General features: G+C 38.8%; 1 protein-coding gene across 10 annotated transcripts in view; it reads right to left on the bottom strand.

Annotated features, from left to right (window-relative positions):
- The window catches only part of WAC (WW domain containing adaptor with coiled-coil), a 91258-nt gene that overhangs the window by 68396 nt on the left and 750 nt on the right, over positions 1–22112 (bottom strand). For 5 of the 10 annotated variants that reach the window (XM_008002659.3, XM_008002653.3, XM_008002662.3 and 2 more), the window contains exons 2-3: positions 21727–21763; positions 19996–20191 (exon numbers count right to left, since the gene is read on the bottom strand). In XM_008002659.3, the coding sequence (XP_008000850.1) occupies positions 19996–20134 (139 nt within the window). In that variant the 5' untranslated portion in view covers positions 20135–20191; positions 21727–21763. Of the gene's footprint in view, positions 1–19995; positions 20211–21422; positions 21528–21726; positions 21764–22112 lie in introns of those variants that run through there. The other 5 variants (XM_073018830.1, XM_073018826.1, XM_073018827.1 and 2 more) reach the window with 2 other exon arrangements.

Raw genomic sequence — 22112 nt, 5'->3', positions numbered from 1 at the left:
TGCATTTTGAAAAAATCCATTTTCACAAAAAATAAATCACATTTAGTTACAGTCGTGTCTCAGTATCCACAGGAGACTGGTTCTAAGATGCTCCCACTGATACCAAATTCCAGATGCTCAATTTCCTTATATGAAATAGTGTAGTATTTGCATATAACCTATGCATATCCTGTGTACTTAAAATCACCTCTGAGGCTGGGTGCAGTGGTTTATGTCTACAAATCCCAGCACTGTGGGAGGCAGAGGTGGGCTGATCACTTAAGGTCAGGAATTCGAGACCAACCTGGCCAACATGGCGAAACCCCATCTCTTACAAAAATTACAAAAATTAGCCAGGCGTGATGATGTGTGCCTGTAGTCCCAGCAACTTGGGAGACAGAGGCAGAATTGTCTGAACCTGGGAGGTGGAGGCTGCAGTGAGCCAAAATAGCGCCACTGCACTCCAGCATGGTTAACAGAGCAAGACTCTGCCTCAAAAGAAAAAAAGAAATCTCTAGAATACTTATGATACCTATTACAATGTAAACAGTTCTTATACCCTATTCCTTAAGGAATAAGAAAGAAGTCTGTACATGTTCAGTAAAGACACAACCACCCTTTTATTCCCCAAATATTTTCTATCTGTGGGTGGGGAAACCACAGATGTGGAATCCATGGATATAGAAGGCTGACTGTATTAACATTTATACTCTACCTTATATACCTTAATCTTAAAACTTTAACTTAATAACTCTTCCCTCAATCTTATATAGCACTATAAAATCGTATAATGCCTTTGTTCCTCAACACCATAAGTGTCTTAAGGAAAAAAGAAAAAGTCATACATTCAAATACAAATACACAAGAATTTCTGAAATATGAAATTCATTTTAAATTAAAAAAAATTAAACCCACCAGAAATAAAAATTGTATTTGCCCAGTGGATTAAGTTTAAAACGCTTAGTATCTACTATTTCAAGAGTTAAAATGAGTATTTCCTGACTTAAGCAGAAAATGAATACTGTATCTGGCGGCAGAAAATGAATACTGTATCTGGCGGTAGAAAATGAATACTGTATCTGGCGGGCAACTTAAGATTTACTAAATTGAAAGCTGTATTAACAAGGTCACAAAGTAAATTACTTTTTACATAAACAAAAATTACTTGTAGACAAATAGTACATACAGTATATACACCAAAAACTATAAAAGATTTCTGTTTATAATAGTTGTGAAAATTTTCAACCTTATTTCTCAATTTAAACCTAATAAATCCAGAGATAACTATTTTCCTGTTCTATCCTTCTCTAAATACTGATGAAAATATTAAATGAACACTGGGGAAAATATTCCATTCATCTCCACACAAACAAATGAAGCCATAAACACTACCTCTGGCAGAGAAAGTTACCATGGGCTGGCAGGACACAGAACAAATATTTGAAAACAGAAATTAAAGTACAAAAATCAAAAGGCTCTCCTGTACAGGTCTCAAGTCATTTATTCTGAAAAGGACCTTGAAGATTATCAAATTCAACCTTGTTCTTTACCCAAGGAAGACCAAAAAAAAACAACAAAAAAAAAATAGCAGCCAAGTGGTTTTAAGATTTGCTCACTGTCAAAACACTAAAAACCAAAATAAAAATGACAACATACAGACCACAAGACTGTTCTAAAACCTTTATTCTCACTTCAATTCTTGTTATCGAGTTAACAATACTCTCTAGCAGCATACAATCCTAAATGATACGTAATATCCAAACCCAAAAAGGAACTTCCTCAAACACATTAGAATCCAGTCAATATTCAAAGAGTTCTGACTATATGATTCAACATTTTCAGTTTTAAATTTTATTTGGTGTAACTCCTTAACATGATGCTTTCACATTTACATTAAAAACCCAAAGGCCAACCAATAAGGGTCTTCTGAAGTAAAGCTACACAAAACACAAGCTCTCTATACGCTTCTTTGAATCCCTCCATTGATAGCAACATTAATGATATTGAAAGAATTACAACAGAGGCTGGGCGCAGTGGCTCACACCTATAATCCCAGCACTCTGGGAGGCCGAGGTGGGCGGATCACAAGGTCAGGAGATCGAGAATCCTGGCTAACACCGTGAAACCCCATCTCTACTAACAATATAAAAAATGAGCCAGGTGTGGTGGCGGACACCTGTAGTCCCCGCTACTTGGGAGGCTGAGGCAGGAGAATGGCGTGAACCCAGAAGGTGGAGGGTGCAGTGAGCCGAGACCACATCACTGCACTCCAGCCTAGGCGACAGAGCAAGACTCTGTCTCAAAAAAAAAAAAAAAAAAAAAAAAAAGAAAAATTAAAATAGAAAGAGGGGGTAGTATCTAATGTCATAAGGAAGAAACAGGGCTAACAAACCAAAATATAAAGTACCACTCTGACCAACAAGCCTAATTTTAACCACCTGATTCTGATCAATTCTGAGCCTAGGCAGAAAAGCCATAATGATACACCACTGCAGCATCCACAAAAATTAAAGTTTTTTAAAGTCAGAAGATGGCTTTTCAAAAAACCACACATATACCTAAGAATAAATACTAAGAGGAAAAAAAAATTGAAAAGTAACAAATAATGTGCTGATTTTTGAAAAGTAAACAGTATTACAATACACATACAAGGGCTGGATGTGGTGGCTCAAGCCCGTAATCCCAGCACTTTGGGAGGCCGAGGCGGGCGGATCACAAGGTCAGGAGATCCAGACCATCCTGGCTAACACGGTGAAACCCCGTCTCTACTAAAAATACAAAAAAATTAGCCGGGCGTGGTGGCTGGCGCCTGTAGTCCCAGCTACTCTGGAGGCTGAGGCAGGAAAAGGCGTGACCTGGGAGGCGGAGCTTGCAGTGAGCTGAGATCACGCCACTGCACTCCAGCCTGGGTGACAGAGCTATCTCAAAAAAAAAAAAAAAAACAAATATTAGTTGGGCATCATGGCGCATGCCTGTAATCCCAGTTCCTAGGGAGGCCGTGAGGCAGGAGAATCACTTGAACCCGGAAGGCAAAGGTTGCAGTGAGCAGAGATCGTGCCACTGCACTCCAGCCTGGGCAACAGAGCAAGACTCCATCTCAGAAAACACCCGCGCGCGCGCACACACACACACAGAGAGTAGACAGGAAACATAAAAGCATTTAACTTGTTTAAAATGACATCAATTCTCAAAACATTGTTTCTGAAAAACAATTTCAGATCCTACATCATTCACTCCAATATCTTAAGCTAATTCTTTAATCATTGGGGATGGGTTTATTAAAAACAATAATTCAGTGAAAATAACAGTAAATAAGATAAAAGGCAAGCTGGTTTATATTGTTTCAAATCAAAAATAAGATGGGACTGAAGAGAAACCAAGACTGATCTGCTATGTGGCCCCTGGTTTTTCCACAAGATGTGAATTCAACCCCAAAAAGACTTTACAACTGAGCCACTGCTGGATTGTAATAGCTATATGCTTTCAATAGGTTTACCTGTAAAAGTCATAGTTTTACTGTCAAAATGCACAAGCTCAAGAGCTAAAGCATGCCCATGTAATAGCTGCATTCTTTTTTTTTCCGATACAAAGTGATGAAAGTCACTTTACATCACTATAGTCACGTTAAAAATAAAATCACAACATAATGAATCACCAGTTCAAAACAATTAGCCATTCTTAAGGATACAGGAAATACAGCACTACATCTGAGAAGTTTTAGGGATGTACAAGTAGCTTCAAAAAGCTTACTTAATATTCAAATACAGGATATTTGGAAAACAGACCACCAGTAACACCACCCCAAAATATCCCCATTATTCTACCTAATTTACTACAAAGAAAAACCATAAAAATCTCCTATTGAGATATGAATTTAAGAGGGTTTGAGAAACGATTTGGGAAAGGAACAATAAAACTGGTAGAGTCTGAACTGCAAAATTTAAAATGTCACTTCAGTATTCAAATCACATACAGCTTTCTATAGGATTATACAAATGCAACAGACACTAACCAGTAGTGCTACTTAAGGGACTGATAATGGTTTGGAATTAGCATATCAATTATGTACACGATTTTTAAGTTTACATGTTTATCGTTTACACACTTTCCTGAAAGCCTGAATAGACTATTTGCTTCCTCCACAAATAATACAAAAGCAACTTCAATTCCAACACTACAGGAACTCTGTAGTAGTAAATTCTTACGATTTTACTCTTAAACGCACTTAAAAAAGAAACTTTGAGGGACACCAGTTCTCTGAAGGTTAATGCCACTCACCTGTTTCTCAATATGTCAAATGACATATAAGACATTTAACATTTACTGAGCATGTATATATACACCACACCCCCCGCCCACACACACACACAAACCGCTGCCTATTAGGAGCTCACAGTGTAGCAGGAAAACAACATATGTAAATAATTACAAATCTCTACAAAAGAGCTATAATAAAGATAAGCCCAAGGAAGGCTTCATAAAATAAAGTGGGACCTTGAAGGAGTAAGAGGTTTGCCAAAGGAAAAAATAGTAAGGTAGGAGTGGAGAGAGGACAGTTTTGGCTATAAAAACATACAATGGGACAACAGCATACAAAAAAAAATGTCTAGGACTGGGTAAGTGCTTTTACATGACTAGATTACAGACAAGGCAGAGAGTGGCTGAGAAAAGAGTAATGTGGACTTTGGGTAATGGTGGCTCATGAAAAAAAATTTTTTTTTTTTTTGAGACTAAGTCTTGCACTATCGCCCAGGCTGCAGTGCAGTGAGTGGCATGATCTCTGCTCACTGCAACCTCCACCTCCCAGGTTCAAGCACTTCTCCTGTCTCATCAGTCTCCACGTAGCTGGGATTACAGGTGCCAGTCACCACACCCAGATTAACTTTTTGTATTTTTAGTAGAGATGGGGTTTCAACCATGTTTGGCTGGCTGGTCTTGAACTCCTGACCTCGTGGATCTGCCTGCCTCGCTCCCCAAACTGCTGGGACTACAGGTGTGAGACACTGCGCCCAGCCATAACTCAAACTCTTTAAACTTCAAGTTATATTTACACAAGCCAAAAACCTAGTCTGAGATGCTAACTTTCTGGCATGGACATAACAGTTCTTTTCATTTCAGTAGCCTCTTATGTACATAACAAAATGCATCTGATAAGTATATGTGGAAGCGGAGAGAAAAACTCGTATTTGGACAACTGACATCAATACAACATAATTAAGACCTCTAAAATTCAGGCTTTCAGGGTTAATGAAAGTAATATGTTTAAATTTGTAGTTAATTTTTACTCAGCTTTGGGTAAGGAATGAGACAATAGATCTGTAAACAAGATATTGCAGTATTTTAAAACAGGGCAATGAGTTCTGGAAGTTGCCCCTAAAAGAAAAGAATCAAGGACAACTCTCCAGGCATTAATCAGGACAGGGAATAGTCAAGTTAGAAAAAGATTTAGGAAGATTATCTATAGAACGTTAGGTGGTGGCTGTCTAACAAGCAAAAAAGAGAGATGTAGGCCTGGAAATCAAAGGAGTAACAGAAGCATGAGATACCCACAGCTACACCCAGGTAGGGTCTGAAAACTGAGAAAGCAGCAAAGACAGAACACCTCAGCAAATAGTAAATTTTCAGTCGCAGAGCTCAAGAATGAGATTAAAACAGCAGTACAGAAAGGAAAGCCAACGCCATAAAAAATCAAAAAGTTGGCTGGATGTGGTGGCTCACACCTATAATCCCAGCACTTCAGGAGGCTGAGGCAGGATGATCATTTAAAGCCAGGAGCTCAAGACCAGCCTGGGTAACATGGCAAAACTCCGTCTCTATAAAAAATGCAAAAATTAGCCAGGAGTGACGGCATGCGCCTGTAGGCTCAACTACCTGGGAGGTTGTGGCAGTAGGATCACTTGAGCTCAGGAGTTTTTTTGAGGCTGCAGTGAGCCATGATCATAGCAGTGCACTCCAGCCTGGGTGACAGGATGAGACTCTGCCTCAAAAACAAAACAAAACCAAAAAAAAACTACAAAAATTGAGTTTCTTAGCTGTACTAGCCACATTTCAAATGTTCAATATACATGTGGCTGGTGGCTACCACACTGGACAGCTCAGACAGCAAACATTTTCAACCACATACTCTATTTGATAAGAGTTAACCTAGTCTTGCATTCCCAAATATAAATAGACAACTATAAACAGCAAGCATCTGAGAAACCCAGTAACATGGATATGATGCACTAAACTCAAACCAGAAAAAAAATATTTAACATGAAAAAAACTAAAAATCCAAATTCTCAAGAATATTTCTAGTATATCAGTCATAAAATCACAAAAAGCTATGAAAAATTAAAAGCACAGCACCCAAAATAAAACTTGGAATAGGTGGATGAAATTAACACAGCTTTAAATATCAGGGAGTTGAAACAAGATGCCAAGAGATTCTCCGCAGAGTCCAGTGTACATTTAATTATTATCTAACTACCGCACTCACTAATTTACCAGGCAAGACAGAAGAATAGAATCAAAAAACATCTAACAGGAGTTTCAAAAGGACAAAAGTTAGAAACAAGTAAAAGAGAAGAAAAAAAGAGTGTGGCAGATGACTCTCCAACGGATAGTGTCAGACAAAAAGGCACTAAGCATTCAGGGTATTGGCCAGGGTCTTTAGAAAATTAAAATGTTGGCCAGGCGTGGTGGCTCACTCCTGTAATCTCAGCACTTTGGAAGGCCGAGGCAGCTGGATCACCTGAGGTACAGAGTTCGAGACCAGCCTGGCTAACATGGTAAAACCCCGTTTCTACTAAAAATACAAAAAATTAGCCAGGTGTGGTGGCGTGCGCCTGTAATCCCAGCTACTCGGGAGGCTGAGGCAGGAGAAATCGCTTGAACCCGGGAGGCAGAGATTGCAGTGAGCCAAGATTGCGTCATTGCACTCCAGCTTGGGCAACAAGAGCGAAACTCTCTCTCGAGAAAAAAGAAAGAAAATTAAAATATAATTAAAAAAATAAAACGCACTAATTAGAAGTAATGAAAAAAGGCCTACACTTACAAAGTGAGATTTGTGAAGTTTCAGATCCAACGATAAAGAAGGAAAAACTAAACTTTCAAGCTGGGTGGTAGAGTAAATTAGGAGTCATACATCCCAATGGGTATCTATCTATGAAAAAGAACTAGGTTTGATATCAGCTTCGCGTTTCTAACATTGAACGGTAATCAGCATTTTAGAAATATCTTCAGGAAAAACAAATATTCAAGGATAAATGGTTTTTTAATATAGCCAAAAGATAATTTATTCAGACCTGAAAACAAAATGAAGACATTTCCCAATATGCAAAGTCTCAGATTACAATTCACAAAAAAAGTTGTAAGTCTTTTTTTTTTCTTTTTTTGAGATGGAGTCTCACTCTTGCTGCGCAGTCTGGAGTGCAGTGGCATGATCCAGGCTCACTGCATCCTCCGCCTCCTGGGCTCAAGTGATTCTCCTACCTCAGCCTCCCAAATAGCTGGGTGCATGCCGCCACATGCAGCTAACTTTTGTATTTTTAGTAGAGACGAGGTTTCACCATGTTGGCCAGGCTGATCTCTAACTCTTGACCTCAGGTGATCTGCCCACTTTGTCCTCCCAAAGTGCTGGGATTACAGGAGTGAGCCACCGCACCTGGCCAAAAGCCCTAAGTCTTTAAGCAAACATATGTAACAGATAAAGCAAAAAGTGCTTTTAAAAATGAGAAATGAAATCAACTATGCTAGAAAATTATCCTATCTGTCAGAAAATCCTAAATCAAATACAGACACAAAAGACATACTAAATAATTATTCATTACATAATTAAAAAGCTTGATCTACTGACAGAGAGCTTTGTACCCAACAGGAAGTACATTATTTTCAAATATCCGAAAAATACCGACAAAGTATCCAGAGATAGTAACAATCCTAGTTCCAAAAAGCCAAGAAAATTAGAAACAGAAAGCCTAACAGTCATTTACAAAACTGACTCATTTAGATTTTTAAAATACACTTCTTAAGAGATCTGGGTTTAAAAAAAAAAAAAAAAGACAAATCAAAACTGAAATTACATTTAGGCTTGAATAAAAAATGAGATATGACTCTTCAACTTTCCATCAAAACCTATGCAATATGAACAAAGCAGCAAAGTTTACAAAATTTACATGTTTAAATAAATAAAATTGGTCAAACTCAAAGGGGAGTTTAACGGTCTAAGTATTTCATTCTATTTTTCCAAAATAATTAACACTGGCATTTATTTAACAGTTATATAAAAAAGGAACTCTCATAACTATGCAAAAATAAAAAATTATTTTAGTTTTAGAAAGTAGTACTTTGGGACTTAATTACTATTTTAAAAAAATCAAAGTATCATAACTGCGATTCAGGTATCTGTGCATATATTAAATATGAATGCTTAGAAGACTGTCAAGGACCCAGCAGGCAGCAGAACAGAAACCAGCCCCAATAACCACAGAAAAGGCTGAAGGCAGCAGAGAACAGTACTTCTAGCAGCCTGTCACTCTGTACCCCAACTTCTCCAGCTTTCTTCCATTACAATGAATCTTTTCACAATCAACAGGCACACAATTCTATGAAGTTAGAACAAATTATTAAATGCAGAAATATTTTATCATGATCCTCTCCTCATCCTAAGTATTCCCAGGATATCGTAATTCACTAGTATTGCTTTTTCAGCTACCAGAAAAGATTAGTTCTATGAATATAGAACAGGTCAGAACCTTTCGGAAGATGCCAATAGTAGTAGGTCATGCTCTTTTGGCACACTTTCATACAAAGTCAGAAGTAACTAAAACCTACACAGAAAGACTAGCACCATCTAAATATATCAACCACACACATTCTAATTTTCCTTTAAGATGCAAATACTCCTAAGGGTAAACTTCAAGAAATCTTTTGTTAACACCTAAGGTTGGCCTAAGTATACTTTACTAACTTGGGGAAAGGCTATTTTTCAAACCGAGATAAAAGCTAAATGAAATTTACCACTGATGTGTCTCAGGACAGCTTTATGCTAGAGACGAGGGGTTATGGTGGAAATGTAGTACCTAAGTACATATTATCTAAAGTAACACCAGTGGCTCCAGATACTACCCAATATATCTCACTGGCCTGTCCAATTAGAAACTTCTCTACTGCTAGGCATTAGATGCCCTTGCCACAGGATATTAAGTTAGCTATTTAATAGCAATCACTTACAAATCCTATCTGTGAATCTAAAAGGCTATAGAGAATTCTTTGAAACAAGAACACATTACACGATTTGCCAAATAACCAATCTAATAATCAGACTGTTAATGATAAAACTCACATTCTTTAATGTCCGATTCAGAGTTCCTCTTCCCTTCTGTGTACTCTCCCTAAATCTGCAGTTTATAAATATTTAAATTAACCCAGTGTTTTATTTTAAAATTGTTTTTCCTTTTTCTTTTTTTAGACCGAGTTTTGCTTTTGTTACCCAGGGTGCAACGAAATGGCGTAATCTCAGCTCACCACAACCTCCACCTCACGGGTTCAAGCAATTCTCCTGCCTCAGCCTCCCGAGCAGCTGGGATTACAGGCACGCACCATCATGACTCGCTAATTTTGTATTTTTTTAGTAGAGATGGGGTTTCTCCATGTTGGTCAAGCTAGTCTCTCCCAGCCTCAGGTGATCCGCCTACCTCGGCCTCCTAAAGTGCCAGGATTACAGGCATGAGCCATCGCGCCGGGCATAAAAACTCAGTTTTCTAGGCTCCATCGACTATTGCTTTGATTCTGGGTAATGGGGATGGAGTCAAGGAAGCTATAACTTTAAAAGTTTCTCAAGGGAGCCTAATAAGCAGCCTAATTTGGGAACCATTACTCTAAACCTGCACGGCTTTTTTTTTTTTTTGAGACAGTCTCACTCTGTCACCCAGGCTGGAGTGCAGTGGTGCAATCCTGGGTTCAAGCGATTCTCCTGTCTCAGCTTCTCGAGTAGCTGGGATTACTGGTATGCACCACGGGGCTCCAGCTAATTTTTGTATTTTTAGTAGATACAGGGTTTTACCATGTTGCCCAGGCTGGTCTCAAACTCCTGAGCTCAGGTGATCTGCCCACCTTGGCCCCCCAAAGTGTTGGCATTACAGGCGTGAGCCATCGCGCCTCGCCGTTTTCTGTTTTTTAACCCTTACATCTATCCTCAAAAATCTCTGAACCACAAAGTCCTGGAGATGGACAAGTTCCAAGTTAGAATGTTCCCAGAGCCCACATCATGTAGGTCTCATCTGGCAAAGTGTCCAGCATGTTTCTTCCTAATTCTAAACAAAGCAAGCAGCAGCAGCTTTAGAAGTAGCTAGAGGTTGCTAATCTGACACTAAATTTAATCACAGGAGTAACAGCAAGCCTAATAATCTACTCTGTCACAGTCTGGGCACTGAAGTAAATGCTTTAGAAGCGTTAGATACACACAATCTCATTTAACCCCGCAAGAATCCTACAGGGATGGACACAAACGCTCAGAAATTAAGTAGTATGTTAGGTCACTTAGCTGTGAGTGCTGAACCAAAACACAAACCTAACTGAAAAACCATTTTCCTAATTAGCTAGAAATATAAAGTAGGTATCAATATTCCCTGAGCCCCAAATAAAAACTTCTTCTAGTCAGTCCTCTAAGATGGAGAGTCAACACCAAGAATGTTTAATCCACTATGCAAATATTAATACAAGCTTAAAAAAAGGGAACACAATGTGAAACAATTTTACCAAAAAATCTGGAAAGAAGCTGGACTCAGTGGCTCACGCCTGTAATCCCAGCACTTTAGGAGGCTGAGGCGAATGGATTACATGAGGCCAAGAGTTTGAGACCAGCCTGGCCAACACGACAAAACCCCGTCTCTACTAAAAATACAAAAATTAGCTGGGCACGGCGGTGTGCACCTGTAATCTCAGCTATTTGGGTGGCAGGAAAATCACTTGACCTGTGGAGGTGAGCTTGCAGTGAGCCGAGACTGAGCCGCTGCACTCCAGCCTGGGTTCACAGAGAGAGACCCTGCCTAAAACTACTACTACAAAAAAAAAAAAAAAAAACCAAAGAAAACCAATTCTGGAAAGATTACAGAATACATAGTTCAAGGACCCATTAACTCCAACCTTGCTTTGCATAAATATGGCATTTCAGAAGTCAAGCATACAAAAAACTTTCTTTAGAGAAATAAAAATACATGTAAAAGTCAGACAGGCCAACAGGGCGATCACATTCTTCAGAACTGCATTGTCCAAGTCAACAACCACCATTCACATGTGGCAATTAAATACATGAAATGTGGCTTGTCCAAACAGAAATGTGCTGTAAATACTATACAGACACTGGATTTCAAAGATCTTATACAAAAAAGGGAATATAAAGTATGTCATTAATAGTTTTTAAGATATCAATTACATGTTAAAATATTTTTTATATATTAGGTCAAATATACTTAAATTGATGCATTTTTACTTTTTTTAAGCAAAGCTACTAGAAAACTACACATACAGTTTGCATTTGTGGCTAACAATATTTTCACTGGACAGTGCTGCTATAGAACCCTGTGACTGGAGTGAAGCATTGGCATCACCCGAGATCCTGTTAAAAGGCAGATCTTTGGAACCCACTCCAGAATTACTGACTATAGTATCTCCAGGTGCTTAGTATACACATTCAAGTCTGAGGAACACTAATCCAAAATACTGTAATTTCATTCCCTTAAATTATAACAATCCAAATTTTTTTTATCTATCCGTTTAGTGAAATACTATGAAGTTTCAGGCACCATTGTAGGTCACAGGAATACAAGGTGGTTAAAACATTAAAACTCACTTCCTCTTCTGGTGGAGCTTATATTCCACAGAAGGCAAGCAAACAAAAACTAAAATACAGTCAGCTCTGCTATAACATTATTTCCAAATACACAAATTTGTTTGAAAGCTGATGTATCAGAAAACAGCAAATTTCCCACCCATGTGTATTTTCACCTGTGGGAAACACTAGTTACATCAAGCTGCACAGGAATTCGCAAGGCACAGATACACACAGCTCAAACATCATCATGAATTATGAGTCAGGTCCATCCACATTTGATGTTACAAGTTTTTGTCTCATATCAGGTATCTTCCATCCATCACTTCACAGTAATTCATGAGCTGCAACCCTTCCAATGAGTGGCCACTTCCACAGAAGTCAGATTTTGGTCAAGGTAAAGTGCCATTTATTGCGGTGCTAAAGTATTCCTTAACTATTTTATATGTATAAAACTAGGTTACAATTTTTATTAGGTTCTTATCTTTTTAAAATATGTCACTGACAATGTTTTTGGTTACTGTGCTCCTAACCCCCTTTTCCCCATAAATTGGTGTGGTGCAATTTTGCACAGCACAGTGACCTTCAGGAATGCCCATGTCATGTTATAGCACAATGACCATAAGTAAATCAAAACAGGTCACCTTCATACAAGGAAGGAACAAGCGGGGCAAGGAAAGAATGATGAGAATGACTGTTTCACGGTGTTCAGCATGGGCAGAGAAGGCCCTGTGAGAGGGTGACACCTAAGCAGAGAACACATTACTGAAGTGAGTGAGCACAGGAGGAGAAACATAAAGGTGCATAATATGCAGAACCCCCGAGACAGGAACAAACTTCTGACTGCAGGGCCAGTATGGAGAGAGTAGCATAAACAAGAAGATAGTAGAAGAGGCTGAAAAAATACCCACACACCACATTACACAGGATCTAAGTCTTGCTAAGAAACAAGGAGTCACTGGAGGGCCGTGAGCTTGAGAGAGATGTGAGGTGACTGGCATTTTAACTGGATCACTGTGGCTACTGTGTGGGGAAACAATTATATAAAGCAAAATGAACTCAGGAACACCAGGGGGCTCTTGCAGAATTCAAGCTGAGAAAAGCTGGTAGCCAGAACTAAAATGATAAAGTAGTGAGAATTAGTTAAACTTGGAGTTTGAAGTTTAACTAATGTGGCAGAGATAAAATTTTATGTGAAGAGACTTCCTTTCCAGTTTCAACAACAGTAGGCTAAATACTTTATAATTTCATCAGTACAACAGGAATAATACTGATCAGCCTATTTCAAAGAGCTACTGTGGAGTCAGATGAGAAACAATATAGAAACCCTCTGAAAATTATAAAGCATCATACAAATCCTGAAAAGGACTGTTCACACGATATATTTACAAGCCCCAAATAACTAGTTTTGTCAGGAGGTGGAGGTCGCAGTGAGGTGAGATTGAGATCGTGCCACTGCATTCCAGCCTGGGTACAAAGTGAGACTCTGTCTCCAAAAAAAAAAAAAAAAAAAAAAAAAAAAAAAAAAAACCACACACAAAAACTGGTTTTGTATGATTAAATTGACAATGAGTTATATTTAATGCCTGGTATAGCATCCCAAATGCCCAGCTTATTTCCATCTTCACTCTTTCCAGCATCATTTAACAAAATGATGCACTACCCCCCAAACAATTCTGCACAACAGAATAAGGTAACAGATGCTTAATAGAGACAAATTAAAATACATAAATTTCCTATGATTTACAGACCAAAACCCTCAGTATGTTACACCAAAAATTTTAAATACTTCTTGCACAACTAGAAAACAGTTCAATTAAGACTGTCTTAAAGGATCTAAGTGAACTCATTCCAAAATACTTATGATTGTAAAATAGAAATACCATTAAATCATAAACAATACATAATAACCATGTCTAAAAATATAAAAAATGTTAAAATGTGATGATGAGAAGCCATAAGACAAATGACTTGGTGCTGGTGTTCAAATTTAAAAATTTACATGCACAGATGCTTACATCACAGACAGTTTTCTAAAATTAAAAAAAACGCTGAAGAGTTGGAACATTAAGACTGCTACTCCTTCAATCTTACTCCACTTCTCTTGAAACAGAGTGTTTCCTGTGTTTTCTAAATTGACCAATGGAAATCCAGTGCAAACATTTCTGCAAAGTATTATCACTGAGAATAAATCAATGAAGAAAGGTCATGTGTCACTATTTTTACTAGACAAAAAATACTTAACATTAGTCAATAGTATTAAAATCCAAACATTAGTATATTAGATTACATACAATATTTCCACTTTGTAAACAAGTCTTTAGATATGAGGGATTAAGAGAAAATGGACTTTTCCTAGTGAAATTTGTGTCATGCTTCCATGTCAAAACTTATTTTTGAAAATAAAACACTAGGCCGGGCGCGGTGGCTCAAGTCTGTAATCCCAGCACTTTGGGAGGCCGAGATGGGCGGATCACGAGGTCAGGAGATCGAGACCATCCTGGCTAACACGGTGAAACCCCGTCTCTACTAAAAAAATACAAAAAAACTAGCCGGGCGAGGTAGCGGGCGCCTGTAGTCCCAGCTACTCGGGAGGCTGAGGCAGGAGAATGGCGTGAACCCAGGAGGCGGAGCTTGCAGTGAGCCGAGATCCCGCCACTGCACTCCAGCCTGGGCGACACAGCAAGACTCCGTCTCAAAAAAAAAAAAAAAAAAAAAAAAAGAAAATAAAACACTAATGTGACAACTGGGCCTAGAACTACACAAATACATTTTATCAGCATACTGTAATTTGGCACGTTGTAACCACTGAGGGAAGATAGATGAAGATATTAGGAGGATAAAAGCAAAAATACTTTCAAACTAATTCATGCCATAGTAACCATCACCAAATAAGCTTTCAATACAAAAGCGTTTCATCTCTGACAATGTACAAAGGTTACCAAAGTTAGAGAACTAGTTTCTAGATGCAGCTCTGTCGCTATCTCTTCAATTTTATTAAATTTTCCCTCATTTGTAAAACTGTGAAATAAGGATACTACCTGTTGTCTTCCAATGTCAACATGAATATCAAAAGCAACTGTTAATTTCTATAGTACTTTCTATACATTTCTAATGTTAGTAATTCTAACATTACTAACGCAAAGTCTATTTCAAAGTCATCTAAATAAGGACAAGCCCATGTTGCTCAACTGCCAGTCTATTATTCAATGTGAAAGAATCAAACTTTACTAATTATATTAAAAAAAAAAGACAAATTATCACCAAATAATCCCTACTAACTTCTTCAAAATGTTAACAGTAACTTTTGTTTGAAAGTTAGGGAGATGAAAATACATTTCCAAATTTTTCCAAAGATATAGCTAAATGACAAGATAAAAACTTCACTATGGGCCAGGTGCGGTGGCTCACGCCTGTAATCCTAGCACTTTGGGAGGCCGAGGCAGGCAGATCACTTGAGGCCAGCAGTTTGAGACCAGCCTGGAAAACATGGTGAAACCCTGTTTCTACCAAAAATACAAAAATTAGCCTGGCATGATGGCACATGTTTGTAATCCCAGCTACTTGGGACATTAAGGCAGAAGCATCGTTTGAACCCAGGAGTTAGAGGGTGCAGCCAGCCGGCATTACACCACTGCACTCCAGCCTGAATGACTCGTCTCCAAAAAAAACCAAAAAAAACAAAAAAACCCTAACGATTGTACCTTAAGGTTTTTGCTTTTGGTTACTTTAAACAAAAAATTATATGTTTATAGACAGATCACAGAGTATATAACAGTAACTACTTTCACAAAGAAACCTTTTAATTATACTCTCATATAACCTCTCTTAAATTTAAAATACACATTATTTCCTTTAATAAATCCTAAAGGATAAACTCTCTAACTCTTTATACACGTTATGTTAAAGTCTTTTTTTTTTTTTTTTTTTTGAGACAGAGTCTCGCTCTGTCCCCCTGGCTAGAGTGCAGTGGCGCGATCTTGGCTCACTGCAAGCTCCGCCTCCCGGGATCATGCTATTCTCCTGCCTCAGTAGCTGGGACTACAGGCACCCACCACCGTGCCCAGCTAATTTTTTGTATTTTTAGTAGAGACAGGGTTTCACCATGGTCTCGATCTCCTGACCTTGTGATCCGCCCGCCTCGGCCTCCCAAAGTGCTGAGATTACAGGCGTGAGCCACCGCGCCCGGCCAGCAAGTCTTATTTTAACTAATAAGGTTTTTGGGAGTAAAAACTCTCACAATCCCCGGTTTCTCATTTTTTATAGTATACCTGAAAGTCCTTTCATACATTACTTCCGAACGAGCATTTTTCAATGAAATCCAAGATGCTAAGAAATCTAGTAATTACTGAAAAATGCTGTGATGCCAGTAAAGCCTAATCCTAAAGAAAACAAACACTTTACAAGTTCCACACTTGTTTAACTTGCTTTGTAAAATACAAGTTACAAATCGTAGCATATAGGTTATTATCAGTAAAGAATATCATTAAATCTTCAAATAAAAAAATAAGAAATTTGTAGTTCAATGAATATAGTAGGTAACCTGCTGTAACCTTAAGTTTTTTACATGCTTAGAGCTTAGACAACCCAACTCACTTGCATTTGATTTTTGCTAATGGTATTGAACTTATATACATTAATTCTTTTTTCTTTCTTTTTTTTTTTTTTAAAAAGAGACGGGTCTCACTCTATCAACCCAGGCGAGAACGTGGTGGCACAACCACAGCTCACTGTTAACCTCAAACTCCTGGGCTCAAGCAGTTATCCCACATCAGCCTCCCAAGGAACTGGGATTACAGGCACTAGGACTACATGCAGGCATCACCGCACACAGCCAATTAAAAATTTTTTTTTTTTTTTTTAAGTAGAGACAGGGTCTTACTATGTTGCCAAGGCTAGTCTCAAACTCCTGGCTTCAAAGGACCCTCCCAAGCAACCAGGATTACAGAGATGAAGCAGTGCCCGGCTGCCTTTTTTTTTTTTTTTTTTTTTTTAAAGACAGGGTCTCAATCGGTCTCCCATGCTGCAGTGCAGTGACACAATCTCAGCTCACTGCAACCTCCACCTCCTGGGTTCAAGTGATTCTCCCGCCTCAGCCTCCCTAGTAGCTGAGATTACAGGCACTCGTCACTGTGCCCAGCTAATTTTTATATCTCTAGTAGAGACAGGGTTTCACCATGTTGGCCAGGCTGGTCTCAAAACCTGACCTCAGTTGATCTGCCTGTCTCAGCCTCCCAAAGTGCTGAGATTACAGGCATGAGCCACTGAACCCACCTGAACTCATTCTTGGATAAAAATCCAAAGTAGTTTATAATGCCTGCAACAAAAATCATACATATACACTTTTAACAAGTTAGTGCCAAACACATCATTAGCAATAAAAGAAAAAATAAAACACCAAAAATCAAATGATGACTAAATATCTCAGTATTAAATGAGGAAAAAATCACCATTTTACATTTTTAAAAGATAATGTTAATATCAAAGATTTGCTCTCAATTCCAGAATGGAGATATATATCATATTATTACTCCCATATAATATAAAGGAATATGGCAGCCAGGTCTGTTAGAGATGGTAGAGCCAGGAATGGAATTGCAGTATTAGCTGGAAGACTGCAGAAGACAAGCAGCAGCTAGAAAGAAAATCAGAAAGTGGGGCCTAACTTAGCAAGTGATGAGATCAGAAAAACATCAAGCTTCTTGCAAATGAAGCTAAAGAAACATCAGGAAAGATGTAAATTTTTAAAAACGAAAAGTTAACAAGTACCTGGAGTTCACACACGCAGAAAAGTGAAAAAAACAAAGTGAAGAAACAATAGGTACAGAAAAAGTAAGTGGCTAAAACACCACTAGCTCTTAAGAGTCAAAGCATTTAAGAATAGCTTCAAGGCCAGGATCACATCTTGACTCCCAGGAGTACCACACAAATGTTGGCACACAGTAAATGCCCCACGTTTGCTGAATGAATAAGCAACAGAATGTTCCTGGGATTACTTCACCTGTAAAAGAATTGGCTGAGCAAGGTTTGCTGGAAATGATTGAAAGCGTTTATAAAGTAAGTTTCTTTGAATGAAAAACTGACTTCTTGCATTTGGGAATATACTGGATCACAGTCACTAAAATAAGAGCCAACCTGGAAGATGAGGTGTCATATTTTGTTACAATCACCAAATTTTTCAAAATAAAGTACAGTATAGTACAACCAATACCTCCTCTCCAAGAGCTAACATTTGAAATGAAATCTGCTATAGAAGAGTGGTTGATAGACAGTACCATCTCGGGTTTTATATAACACTATGGAAAACATACCCACAAAACTGGTAACTCTAAAAGTTTAATTTTGCACCCCAATAACTTGTAACACTTCAATAATCAAATACACCTGCTACTACTGTTACAGATGAAAACGTGGTTTATCTGCATAAATAGCACTAAGCTATAACTACATTCAATAGAGAACTACTTTCTTCTCATCCAAATTATTCAAACCCAGTGCAATCTTCTGACCAGTATTAATTTTCTCAAACCAGTAATTATGTAGAGGAAGCCAATGTTTCTCAATATATGATCACAATGAATAAAGCTGACTGCTATCATAGGAGGACAAAAAGGACCAGAAGATGCAAGATATTTTTTTAAAGTAAGCAAAATATTGACGAACTAGTTGCCAATGGGGCAAAAAGTCACATAATACTTTACTCAGTTTTCTTGGAAGCTTTTAATATTGTAAATCTACTTAAGATATATTATCTACGTGAACAACATGTTACAGTAGGAAAGAATATAGATGTCTTTACTAAAATTGCTTTGTTCCTTAATGCATGCTTCTGACATGAAATGTAATTCTAGCAAATTTAGGGCAAATTCTCTCTGAAAATAGTTACTGAGAATTGGTTTTGTTTACTTATTCTCAGCCTCCTACAACAAAGAGCTTGAGGCAAACTTATAATTGAAGATAGATGACTGTGCAAAAGAAATCAGACTAACTTTTAAAAAGAGTATTTCAATGAACCAGGTATCAAAATCACATCACCGAAACTGGAGAATACTGAAAAAATGTTTACAACAAAAAGCAAGAACGTATCCTCTAAGTAATGAATAATTTTTTAAATCTAGGAACTGTCCTGAAAAAACATACTGAGTTTTTAAATTCATAATTTATCATCATAATTAGAAAACAGATTTGAACACCTTAAAAAGTAATAAACTGAAGCAACAATAAGGATCTCAAACTTAAATCTTTGTAAGTCCAAAGTTCCTTTCTTGGAAAAACGTCCTGCATTTTCCCATCCTTAACAAAGCATGTTTTAAACTATATTCATAAATACATTCCCTTGTTATCAAACACTAAAGTCCACTTTTTGTTGTTGTTGTTTTTTTTTTTTTTTTTTTTTTTTTTTTTTTGAGACGGAGTCTCGCTCTGTCGCCCAGGCTGGAGTGCAGTGGCCGGATCTCAGCTCACTGCAAGCTCCGCCTCCCGGGTTCACGCCATTCTCCGGCCTCAGCCTCCCGAGTAGCTGGGACTACAGGCGCCCGCCACCTCGCCCAGCTAGTTTTTTGTATTTCTTAATAGAGACGGGGTTTCACCGTGTTAGCCAGGATAGTCTCGATCTCCTGACCTCGTGATCCGCCCGTCTCGGCCTCCCAAAGTGCTGGGATTACAGGCTTGAGCCACCGCGCCCGGCCTAAGTCCACTTTTTTTTGTAATGGAGTCTCACTCTGTCACCCAGGCTGGAGTGCAGTGGCACCATCTCAGGCTCACTGCAACCTCCACCAATCAGGTTCAAGTGATTCCCCTGCCTCAGCCTCCTGAGTAGCTGGGACTATAGGCACCTGCCACCACCACCACGCCCAACTAACTTTTGTTTCTACTAAGAGACAGATTTTCACCTGTTGGCCAGGCTGGTCTCGAACTCCTGACCTCAAGTAATCTGCCTACCTTGGCCTCCCAAGTGCTGAGATTACAGGCGTGAGCCACTGCACCCGGCCTTAGAGTCTACTTTTTAGATGCTCACATCAGCATCTTATTTCTACAGTAACTTGTTCGGAGTAAAAAAAAAAAAAAAATTGATAGGATTAAAATATTTTAATGACATAACCGAACAGTAACTTTTTCAAGCTAGAAATACTCTGCCGCCTATTGTTTTATATAGAGCTATTGTTAAACATATATGTCAAAGTTTCAACAAGAAAGATACTCACCACCATCCCTCTCTCTAACTCTGTGAGTATGAACATTTTTGGCCTTACTGTGACCTGTGCTGTCACTGTATTTGTTTTCAGGACTATCAGATCTCCGCAACATTTTATTTGGTGGTGAAGGATCTGCGGCGTCTCGCATCTTTTCATGTCTGTGATCACCGCTACTGGGGTGACTCTTCGATGAATACTTAAGTGCCTGTAAAACATCACCCCCCCAAAAAAAGAGAGAAAGAATTGAAACCTTAAACTCCCTAAACTAATTTAAACATAAATTTTGGTGCATTATCATCAAATTTTATGAACTTATAAAATTAAAATTTCCACTTTCTGCTTTACTCTTTAAAGTTTCTCAGACAAAAAACCTAATGCTTAAGTGTTACAATAAGACTCCTGCTACAAATCATAATACTAAACATTTAAAAAGAAAAAAAAAAACTCCATTATCTTATAAATAGATCAAACCACCTTGGCACACTGATTCTGAAAAAAAAGAAAACAAATTTGGCTAGGAATATTTAAAATCATTTTTTGACAGTCAAAAGAAAGCTAGAAATTCAATACTACTATAATCAATTTCTGCTCTACAGCTGATACACACAAGCACATGTATAAATAAGCACATGCATATTTTCGCAAACCTACAAAAAAAAAAAAAAAATCCACACACTGGTTTCTCCAATTCTTTGATTCAAATAAGGCATTTCAGACCTAACTTCCTTACTCTCACAGGTGTGGGAAACAATTTTAAGGTATAAAAATATTGACCAAAATAAACTAATGTGAGTACTATTTCTAACCAAGCATAATGCACTCAAAATAATGGTTTAGCTTCTTTATTCTAACACATATCTTAGGACAACTATGATGTACTAGTCTGTTGCAATGTGTAATTAGCTATGCTTTGGAGGACAGATTCACTAAGGTTTAATTTTTGACATATCCGATGTTTTACACATCAGAGGAGGATGTTTTCAAATTCAGCTGTATAACACAACTATCAGGTAGAAACCTGTTCTCTGGGCCTTTAAGATGTAGAAAGTGTTTCTGTAGTTATTTGACGGTTAACAATCATTTATGAGGTTTGCCTCCTGAAAACTGGGGCCACTTCTATCATAATCCTTAGAACTTTACACGCAACGACCACAGTAACAAAAAGGAACCCACCTACCTAGAACCACCTACATCAGAATGATTATCCAAGTACCCAAAAACCTCAATTCTTACAGAAACAAAAGTACCATCTTTTACTTGTAACGCAAGTATACCAAAAATATTAAAAAGAAAAAGAGAACAGTACTCTATAACCGACTTAAAAGTTTTAAGTCATTTAGCTATTTATCCCAAGTCCTTCACTTCATTTTAGTATCTTTACATTAACTTTCAGTTCCCCCAAGACAATAAATAAATAAATAAGCCTCGGAAGTCACCTATCATCTCATCCCATCGATTCCTTCACCCGCAAATAATCCAGTCAGGTCTTTCTGGCTGCAAATGATTCTTTTTTCCTAAATCAGCGAACTCCCTCCAGTCACCTGTCAAAATAAGTCACTAAACCTTGCAGGAGAGCACTAATGAAACCAAACCTCGAATTTTAAGGGGACCCGCGGTGCTAGTTTCGGATGTGTTGCACCGAAGGGCCTGTATCGACTTCTGAGGCCTGCGCTCGAGTAGCAGTCCCTCCCTTCCCCCTTCGGCCCCTTCCAATCCCTCCACCCCGGCCTCGGCTGGTACCTGGTAAGGCTGCGAGTCCCCCCTCCGGTCGTGACAGCTGAAAAACAGGAAGAGAAGACAGCGACATAAGACACGGCGGGGGTGGGGGGGCCGGGGAGGAAGAAAACGGGTCCCCCGCCGCCCCTCCCCGCGGGAGACCTACCCAGCGCCCCGGCGCCGAGACCCGCGCGCACACGGCGCAAACCCGGAGCCTCCGGGAGGGCCGGGGAGGGCGAAACGCCGCAAAGCCGGGCCCCCACTCCCCGCCACACTCAGTTCCCGCCCGCCCGCCCGCGCGGCCGCTCCTCCTCCCCAACCCAATCCGGATCAGGGTTAACAACAAAAATGGCGGCCGGGCCAGCTCCAGATAAGGAGGAACAGCCCCCCCGCCGCCGCCCCCCGCCGCC

The sequence above is a fragment of the Chlorocebus sabaeus genome, chromosome 9 (genome assembly GCF_047675955.1).
Source record: "Chlorocebus sabaeus isolate Y175 chromosome 9, mChlSab1.0.hap1, whole genome shotgun sequence".
Classification (NCBI taxonomy): domain Eukaryota; kingdom Metazoa; phylum Chordata; class Mammalia; order Primates; family Cercopithecidae; genus Chlorocebus; species Chlorocebus sabaeus.
The sequence above is the reverse complement of the archived record's forward strand: the minus strand, read 5'-3'. Positions and strand labels throughout refer to the sequence as shown.